The 10,359-nt window shown below is 39.0% G+C and overlaps 1 protein-coding gene across 2 annotated transcripts in view; it reads left to right on the forward strand.

Annotated features, from left to right (window-relative positions):
• Nucleotides 1-5,779, forward strand: part of MEGF10 (multiple EGF like domains 10) — a 155,840-nt gene extending 150,061 nt beyond the window's left edge. For both annotated transcript variants that reach the window (XM_043547395.1, XM_007060851.3), the window contains one exon: nucleotides 989-5,779. In XM_043547395.1, coding sequence (XP_043403330.1) covers nucleotides 989-1,149 — 161 coding nt within the window. In that variant the 3' untranslated portion in view covers nucleotides 1,150-5,779. The remainder of the gene's footprint in view (nucleotides 1-988) is intronic.
• The last annotated feature ends 4,580 nt before the right edge of the window (nucleotides 5,780-10,359 follow it).

Here is a 10,359-nt window from a genome sequence, read left to right on the forward strand (position 1 = left end):
TCATTAACTCCTTACTAGCTGGAGTGAAATACTTTAAGATTTTAGATGTTCTGTTTTCTTCCTAATATACAAGGTCACAGCTTTTAAAAAGTCAGAAGCATTACTGTGAGAAAAATAGAAGAAAAATAGCAGATCTCTGTATGGTTAGTTGTACATTACTTAATTATTCTAAAGTACATTAGCAACATGGGTTAAAAAACTAGTCCTAACCCTTAAAGGGGATCTGTACTATACATTTTGGATTTCTCCTAGTAGGTTGAAAGATGTCCACGTTGACAGTTACCTCTGATGAAAGATGGTCTAAAAAAGTTGTTTAAAGTAGAATCAGAATTTAAAGAACATGTAGCTGCTGTATACATCAAAGGACCTAACTCTCCCTTTCTGTACCTATGTGGAGATTTCTTAGAATTCCATGAGGGTGTCCATTGTCTTGCTAAGGACTGTCTATTCCATGGTGACTCTCTCCGGGGCATCCCGGAGAAGAGTGGGATCTGTGGGATGAAGAAGACTGGGACATGACTAATGAGTCTGTGTGAGAGAGAAAGCCAAGCAGCTGCATGGTATTCTACAACCTGTCTGTGAGGATTAGTATGCAAATTTCCACTGGGTGCTTTGCACAATATCCTTTCACTGCTGATGCTTTGCTCAGAAGTCCAAACTTTGGCCCAATGTGTGTTTAAGCAGGAGCCTGGATTCCTGCAGCTTGCCCAAAAAGAAAAGAGGACATGCAGTTCTGCTTGATTGTGTTATCTTACAAACTCATGAATGCACACACAATTGAGTTTGTTGCGTAACTGAGCAGTTTTAATGCCAGGCCAGCAAATTTTTAAGCAACATGCCCTTTACTTCAGAATTTAAAGCTGAGTGAACAAGTTCTTTCTTTTAAGCAACAGTAACTATTTAGCAAGACTTGTTCATTTTTATAAAGATATTTTCTTCCCATTTGCTATTACTAGTGCCCAAATATGTGTGTTTTCTTTTATCACAGAACCTACCGTGAGTGTTGTCCAGGGCGCATTCAATAACAGTGGACCTTTCAGCCAAGATCCTTATGATCTTCCAAAAAACAGTCACATTCCATGCCATTATGACTTGCTACCAGTACGAGATAGTCCATCATCCTCTGAGAAAGAGGTCAGGAGTGAATGACATCTCAAGCTCACTGTACGGCACAGTGGAACTCTTAAGGAGAACAGTGGCTTGGTTATGCTCCTTCCTGTACTTTGCCACCATATTTGGCTCCTAATCCATTCTGTAGACAATTGCTGTATGTTAAACAGGAAGCTCAAGCTGAGGTGTGTATACACACATACAGCATGTGGATAGATGCCAAACTGAAGAGACCCTGATCAGATTTTCCATTACAGTTATTTTTACAAAGACACCAATGCCACACATTTACACTGTAGTATACTTGTTTAAACATATTAGTTTGCAGAATAGTTCTGATAACAGTTCCATTTCTGCTACTTTGAAATTGGATTTCATGTTTGTTTTTCACTGGGTCATGTTTCATAGTAGAGATGCCCCTAAGGACTGTACAACCTGCCAAATATCCACTTCTTTCAGTCTGTAGTCTGATTCATTTGTTACCTAGAAGAAAAACTGTCTGATATTGCCAGATTTCTTTCACATCACACCATATTGTGGTGGATTATATTGTTTTTAGTCAAGATGTGTAAAAAGACTTGATCTGATGGGATGTAACCAAATGCAATGCTGCAGTGATTTGAAAAACTCAACACAGGTTTTTCATGTCTACTACTGGTTAAGGAAATACATTGCCTGTGTAGTTTGAAGGTGATGAAAGCATTGCACACGTTAATATTATTGCAACACCTGAAGATCAATGGATACCCCATATTAGTAGGCTTTGGCACCCATCCTTGCCAAATCATTTGGTGCATTACTGCTCCATATACTACAGTTCTGACCATCATTCCTGTCATACACAAGTAGTAATCCATAACATATCAGTAATTATTGCATAAATATGTAAATGAAATCAGTTTATTTTTGTCAGAATGGACTGAATGAGAGTGTAAGGACTGAACAAAAATGATGAATGCTGTAAATTTGAAGTGCAAGAAAAGGTTTAAATTTTATAAACAAGTAGTGATATGGACTGTAATATAGAATAAGAATTGTAGTGTTTTGATTAATTTTTTCCCTAGAAATGACTGAACAATCTCTGTGCATACTTGCTAAAAAGGCACCTTTTTTTATAGTTGATGTAGGGAAAATATGCTTAAGCTGGTCTTTTGCATTGCTAATAACTTGACTCATATACCCCATTTTTCATTAACTTGTATCTCCATTTTTAAATTTTGTATCTATGTTTCTAGTGCTCTAGCTTATAACTGCAAAATATTTTATTGTACGTCCACGGTTTATTGCATTTTTGACAGCTGGCCTTTATTTTGTCTGGTTAAGAAATACTGACATTTTTTCTTTGGAAGGGATGGTGGGGTGAGTATAAAAGTGATAATTGATATAATATTATTGTCCACCAGAGATGGGCTAAGCAGGTTAGGTAGTGGTGTAAACTGGTGGATTGAATCAGCAGGGACAAAAAAAAAAAAACAATTACAAGGTGTTTTGCTTGAGGGATAATGTTTATAACAAGAAAGCAGGGGGAAAAAACCAAGACCCCTAGCTTGGGGTTCAGCTCACTCCTGACCCTGCATGTGGAGGCCAGCCTTCCCAAAGGCATTCTCTCCTCTGTCTCCCAAGTAGCCAACTTATAGTCAGGGCCCCATGTCTTCTGCAGTTCAGTGGAAGTAGAATTGTTCATGGAATCCACCCCTTGAAACAGAACTGTGTTCCAGAATCCAAGCTTTTATTTATTTGTAATTGTTAAAATTGTTGCAAGGACATCTCCCTGAATCTTCAAACAGTCTGAAACAATAGCTCTAGGGTGTCTGGACTGCTTGTTTCATCTCATTGGGATGTTAGATTCAAAACCTAAAGATGAAAGGTTATATATCGGTACTGTTGAAGATACCCCTGCTGATCATGTTAGTGAAGCATCCTGCTGATGGCCCATAATCTCAAACAGCCTTTTTCACCTTCCCAAACTAGCGACTCTGCACCCAGTCACAAGTAGTTTTACCTTTAAACACATCCGAACTGTATGATGTGATATAAAGGACAGTGGTTGGTCAAGCATTTTGGTACTCTTATGCTCTCTGCCTCAGTACAGTAGGTGCCATTATGGCTCTGTATCTGAAAGTTTGGATTATGTTAGAGTCAAAGACAAAGAATTGTTGACATTGTGATGGTATTGGCTCTGAAGAGAATGATATCCCATTGCCTTTGGCTGGAGGAACAGTAGCTACAATACAGAACCTCAATGAGAAAAATGGAAAAACATTTCTGGATACAAAAGACCTCCTTGGGCTGAAATGGAAATACTGTCTGTCTGATGTTTGCTGCCATTAAAGTGGTGACAGATCAGAGCTGTACACCTGAAGACCTCAACATAACTGGGCTCAGGCCTCTGCAGCACATGTGGATGCATGGGGATGCCCATTTACACCCCATGTTTGTGTCATACATAAATATTGGCTGATTTGCGGACAAACTGGAACTTCCTGGGCAATTGCACATCCTTGTAAAAGTTGTATGACCAGCTCAAGACATCATAGATGTAAAAATAAATGCTGATGTTTAAGAAATCAAGCAGCACTTTACACCCCACTTAAGGTAAACGATTGATTGGGGGGGGTGCCAAGTACATGTAGTGATATCGAAATACATGTGTTTGTACCGTGTGATCGAAACTTAAAAATAAAATCTCCTTTCTGAAACTGTAAATAGAAAATGCAATACACTATAACTGTGAGTTCACAAAAGTCGTCTCCTCTTACCTCATGTATAATTTGAATTTGATGGCCAATAGAACAATTATTCTTTGTAACATAAAAAAAAAATCCCTGTCATTCATACTATATAATGGTGAAGAATAGATCAAATTGTTTGTAACTTGTGTAGGAATTCCAAAAGTGGTGCCCATCTTCAAATTATGTATTCAAGCAAACACTCATGACAATAAATCCTGCTCAGACACTTTGGGGTATAGTGTATGCTCTAACTATACTCATACATACAGGTCCAAATTCATCCCTGCTGTATATGGTGACATTTCTGCTGTGGCCAAGGGAAGTTGCACCTGCTTATATTTGGCCCACATAAGTATACATACGTCACATAAAAGACTTGTGAATATGCATCAGTGTGTGAGCGGGTGTACATGCTCACACACACAGTTGTCTGGACAATTAACATGTTCTATTTAAACAATCTCTGCATGTCATTAACTTGAGTGACTAAAGCACACTGGAAAATGTAGAAATTTATCTATAATCTTCGATTTAAAAACCCTAAACCAATCAATGTTTACTGGTATTAATAAAGGCTAAATACCTGCTTGGTGCAACAAGGGGAAGCAGAAATTTTCCCAGAGCACCTGCTTTAGCAATCATGCCATCCGGAACAGGTTTCCTCATGTGCCTCAAGAAGACATGCTTTGGAATGCACTTTGCTGCTCTGTTAAGCACAACCAGAGCTCACATCTCACAGCTGCCAAAGAGCCCTAGCTGCTGATCACAGCATGTTCATGAACTCAGAAGGGGAATTTAGACTCTTCTCAACCTCCATACCAGGCCACCTTAGGAATATGATGTATATGCTGGTGCATTATCTGGTTATCTTTCCAGATTTCTTCTTGAGAACTATGGGGAGAGATCCTGCCTTGCCACTTGCACAAATGGAAAAAGGCGTCTGTGTCTTTTATATGTTCAGAACCCCATAAAGAGGAAAGCAATATGAAACTCTAGGATAAATGTCCATACAAGCTTGTTTGCTAGTGCAATAAAGTGAAGAATTTAGCCCAAAGTTAATATCTGGTTTTAAAATGTGGTATTTGGTATAATCCCTGAAATTTTAAATGAGTTAGGCAAACTATCTCTTAGCCATTTAGAAAAACACTGAACCTCAGAAAAACTTTTTGTATCAGAGACTTTTACTCCCTACATACTGCTGCACTTAAACTTTGCCCTCATCTTCATTTACACAGAGAACTCCCATTAATTTTAATTGGAGCTGTGCATACAGATTGAGGGGTGAACAGACTTCATTGTGACTATCCTTTCTATCACAATCTGCAAAATCAAACTAATGAAATAAAGGTTAATAAAAGCATAAATATTGGTGAGAACACTATTAAAAATGTATTTGATTTTCAAAATATTATGACTAAAACTGGACTGTTGAGTAGGGTTATGTTTCCAAGTAATGACCCTTACACTGAGCCACGTGAATAGGACAATGCATCTTTAAGATCCATACTGAAGAATACAGAGCTAAAGTTGAGAAAAATGCTTTATATTAAAGACTGTGTATATAGCAGTTTAAATGACTTAAAACTGATGGGTGCTTGTTTAACCATTGTACAAAAAACCTTGCCCTTTTTGGTACAATTAACATTAGTGCCATAGCACTGGGCCTAACTATTATATTTTCAATGTTTTACCCCAGCCACTCTCCACTTTGATATGATTGAATTATAATATATATTTTTAAAGAAAACCTACAAACAGTGTCTGGCTTGTATCTCGATTGTAACAAAAAAAAAAAAAAAACACTGTTGCAATGTTGAAATGTTTTCTATTTTCCAAAGATGACTGATGCTCATCATATTACCCTTCACTACCATTTATATCACCGAACATGCTTGTAGGTTAATGTAATAAACTTTCTAATAAAAGACTTGAAATGTTGTGTTTGATTTTTCCGTCCTGTTTGTCCTCTCTCTAGGGGCACCATGAAGTACCACAAGAGATACACATAGTGGTCTGTGTGTGGAAGGCTTTATGTGTACGTGGTCAGTTCAATAACAGTCATACGGTGAAATCTAGGCTGCATTGAAATCAATGGGAGTTTTGTCATTGACTTCAGTGGGGCCAGGATTTAAACCACGGAGTATTACATCAAAGCTCAGCCATTTTTACTGTATTTGGGTCTGTTCCTTGCCCCCCCTGAGGCTGCTTTGCACTGCTCCAATAGCACTAAGCAGAGATAAAGTTGGCTTAATTTTCTCCCTGGGCATTCCACTTGTGTGGGGAAATCTCTAGGTGGAATAGAGCCAACTCTACAGCACCCCTCTTTTGAGCCTTTAGTGGCATGGCTGGAGACAAGGCCATAGCTGGAGTCCTGCTATACTCTGTTGATGCCTAGCTGTCAGAGTGGTCCCTTTGGAGCTATGGCAGCCAGTCTAATTTTGAGCAGCATTGAGACCATCAAGGAAAGATTTAAATAATGTCAAGGCATTTCTCTTGACTCCACACATCTATTTGGCAGGATAACAACATCCTCTTATCAACCATGTAAAATACCAGTATGAAGCCTAAAACTACACGGACGTAGAAATGAAGAGATCATCCAGCAGCACCTGCATTCTCGTTTCTGTTCTATATCCTGGCATGAAGCCTCTAAGCTGGCTGAAGAACACTGGCTGTGGACAAATGTGCTTGGAGATGGCTTTTTACTGTCCCCTCAGTTAGATTGCACGGGAATGTGAGATCTGGTTCTGAGTGTTAATTGGAAAGTTCTGTTTCATCTCACAAAGTTTTCTTCAGGATTGGTTGGGCTACAGTGTGCTTTAAGGAGGGATATAGTAGCTAGTTAGTCTCACATCCAACCTGGAGATCAGGCTATAGCTGTGTGACTCATTATGTGGCTGTCACCAGAGGTTACTTTTAAGAGTTCAAGTTCAATTATATAGAGAGAGAAAATAAGTTTTTTGGTGTTTGCATCTGACTCCCTGGAATTAACTGAGATTCTTTAAGATAGTTCACTCAAGTTTCTTCTTTAACAGGTTAAAGAAACAATACCAAATATAGAGCCAAATCCTGAAGTCGCTCCTCATGTATAATTTTTTTTTTAAATTGTAATCCATAGTCTGAGATTCAAAGAACAGAAGAAAAGGAAATGCCTCAAACATAAAAACATATACTTCCCAAAAATGTCATGATCCTTGTAATATTTGAGTGAGTTAAATTGCCTCCTTAGCGTCTTTAATTTGTGTGATCAGCATTTATGCTGCAGATCAACCAAAGCATATCTGACCTCAGCAGCATTTCAAGGATAATTTTTTAAACAGATCAACTGCACTTTAACAACTGTCCTATTAAAGAGCCTCTGGCTCTTCTCTTCCCATCTACAATAATTATCAGAAACTTCAAGGAAAATTCTACTTTCCATTCATGTTACAGTTCCTGTATACCTCCATAGCTAACATGATTATGATAATGGTGTGCAGGATCTTGCTCTACATCCATGTCCTTTTGACATGGAAAAAGAGAGAGATTTTCTTTAAAGACTCTAGTGCAATGAAGCAGCTGATTGTGTTTATAACTTTTCTAGAAGTAATTCTATTTTTGTGGTTACAGAGATATTGATTGATTATACTCATCATGACATAATGCATGAGGGAAAGAACAAGCTAAATAGGGAAAGAACAAGTTAAAAAATTACTTAGACAAGTTAGATGTCTTCCAGTCACCAGGGCCTTATAAAATATATTCTAGAATACTTAAGGAGCTGACTGAGGAGATATCTGAGCCATTAGCAATTATCTTCGCGAAGTCATGGAAGATGGGTGAGATGCCAAAGGATTGGAAAAGGGCAAATATAGTGCCAATCTATAAAAAGGGAAATAAGGACAACCCAGGGAAGTACAGACCAGTCAGCTTAACTTCTGTACCCAGAAAGATAATGGAGCAAATAATTAAGCAATCAATTTGCAGACACCTAGAAGATAATGAGGTGCTAAATAACAGCCAGCATGGATTTGTCAAGAACATATTATGTCAAACCAACCTAATAGCTTTCTTTGACAGGGTAACAAGCCTTGAGGGGCGAAGCCATAGATGTGGTATAGCTTAACTTTAGTAAGGCTTTTGATACTGTCTTGCATGACTTCATAAACAAACTAGGGAAATACAACCTAGATGGAGCTACTATAAGGTGGGCACAAAACTGGTTGGATAACTACTCTTGTTCCCAAAGAGTAGTTATCAGTGGTTCACAGTCAAGACGGAAGGGCATACCAAGTGGGTTCCTGCAGGGATCAGTTCTGAATCTGGTTCTTTTTAATATCTTCATCAATGATTTAGATAATGATATAGAGAGTACACTTATCAAGTTTGCGGATGATACCAAGCTAGGGGGGGGGGGGGGGAGGATTGAAAGTGCTTTGGAGGATAGAATTAAAATTCAAAATTATCTGGACAAACTGGAGAAATGATCTGAAGTAAACAAGATGAAATGCAATAAAGGACAAATGCAAAGTACTCCACTTAGCAAGGAACGATCAGTTGCACATATACAAAATGGGAAATGACTGCCTAGAAAGGGGTACTGCAGAAAGGTATCTGGGGATCATAGTGGCTCATAAGCTAAATATGAGTCAATAGTGTAACACTGTTGCAAAAAAAGCAAACATCATTCTGGGATGTATTAGCAGGAGTGTTGTAAGCAAGACACGAGAAGTAATTCTTCTGCTCTACTCCACGCTGATTAGGCCTCAGCAGCAGTATTGTGTCCAGTTCTGGGCACCACATTTCAGGAAAGATGTGGACAAATTGGAGAAAGTCCAGAGAAGAGCAGCAAAAATGATTAAAGGTCTAGAAAACATGGCCTATGAGGGAAGATTGAAAAAAATGGATTTGTTTAGTCTGGAGAAGAGAAGACAGAGAGGGAAAATGATAACCATTTTCAAGTAAATAAAAGGTTGTTACAAGGAGGAGGGAGAAAAATTGTTTTCCTTAACCTCTGACGATAGGACAAGAAGCAATGGGCTTAAGTTGCAGCAAGGACAATTTAGGTTGGCCGTTAGGAAAAACTTCCTGCCAGGGTAGTTAAGCACTGGAATAAATTGCCTAGGGATGCTGCAGAATCATTGGAAAATTTTAAGAGCAGGTTGGACAAACACGTGTCAGGGATGGTCTAGATAATACTTAGTCCTGCCTTGAGTGCAGGGGACTGGACTAGAAGACTGTTCGAGGGCCCTTCCAGTCCTACAGTTCTATGATTCTATGTGAAGATCAAGAATGTTCCATCTCTCAGAGGTACTGACACAAGTATCAAAAACCATCAGCCTCAATGGATGGCATTGATGAAGCTTTACCACCTTTTTTTGAATAACAACAATTCATGTGCACTACACACTGGTGAAGACTGCCTCTTTCATAGGATTATTCAAAATGGAAGCAACATTTAGCTCAGTCATCAGTCTTTGCACAGGGCCTGGATTGTGGCAAGATTTATATAATTATTCTTTTCCATTTTGTCAAGTGTAACACAAGAGTTAGAATTCCATGAATGTTGGCTCTCCAGGGCTAACAGGACGTAACAGATTTTTATCACAGAAGGAATTTGCTATTCCTTTAAATACACACAGGGAGCAGAATTATTGCATAAAAAGTTACCAGTTTTACTTAGTTACCGCTTTGACTGTAACCTTGTTAAGTATGTCAAAGTACATGCACAAATAATATCTGTAGCTGCTTTGTAAATATTCATGTTTACAGACTAGCAGAACTCACTGACTCAGGATATTATTTAGACTAATAAGTTAGTAATTTTTAAAATGGGTTATAAGAATAAAAATACCACCTGTGTAGTTACATTATACAATATAAAGCCATGCTTCAGTGTGCAAGCTGATCACCCCCTGGGGTCAGGAAGAAATTCTTTCCAGGTCATTAAGGAGAGTGCATTAAGGATGTATTACATCTCCTTCTTAAGTACTCATTGTTGGCCACTGTCACAGACCAGATACCAGGGTAAATGGATGATTGTTGTGTCCTTCTATAATTATTCTTGTATTACTCCAAAAAGTCTGTGTCAAAAAAATAAAAGTTCTGTGCACAATATTTAAATAAAATTTGCAGAATTTTAGTCAATAAATATGGAGGCTCCAGTATGGCAGTGGGGAGCACAGGTCACTGGCTACACAGAGGTGGGAGATCATCCTGCAGGCCTCCCCCCAGACGTGGACTTGGCAATGAGGCTGCACCTAATTCTAACACAGCAACAGGGCCGAGCCTCCCCAGAAACACCCTGCGGCCCTGCCCCTCCATGCCAGGCATAGGTTCTGGAACTAGGGATGCTGGGGGTTCTGTTGCACCCCCTGGCTTGAAGTGGTTTCCATCATATACATGGTTTAGAGTTTGGTTCAATGGCTCTCAGCACCACTCCCTCCCCTCCCCCCCGCCCCATACAAATTGTTCCAGCCAGGCCCACTAAGATAGCAAGCAAGAGGGACAGAGTTTCTCACCCACACCCAGCCCTGGC

The sequence above is a fragment of the Chelonia mydas genome, chromosome 5 (assembly GCF_015237465.2).
Source record: "Chelonia mydas isolate rCheMyd1 chromosome 5, rCheMyd1.pri.v2, whole genome shotgun sequence".
NCBI lineage: Eukaryota > Metazoa > Chordata > Testudines > Cheloniidae > Chelonia > Chelonia mydas.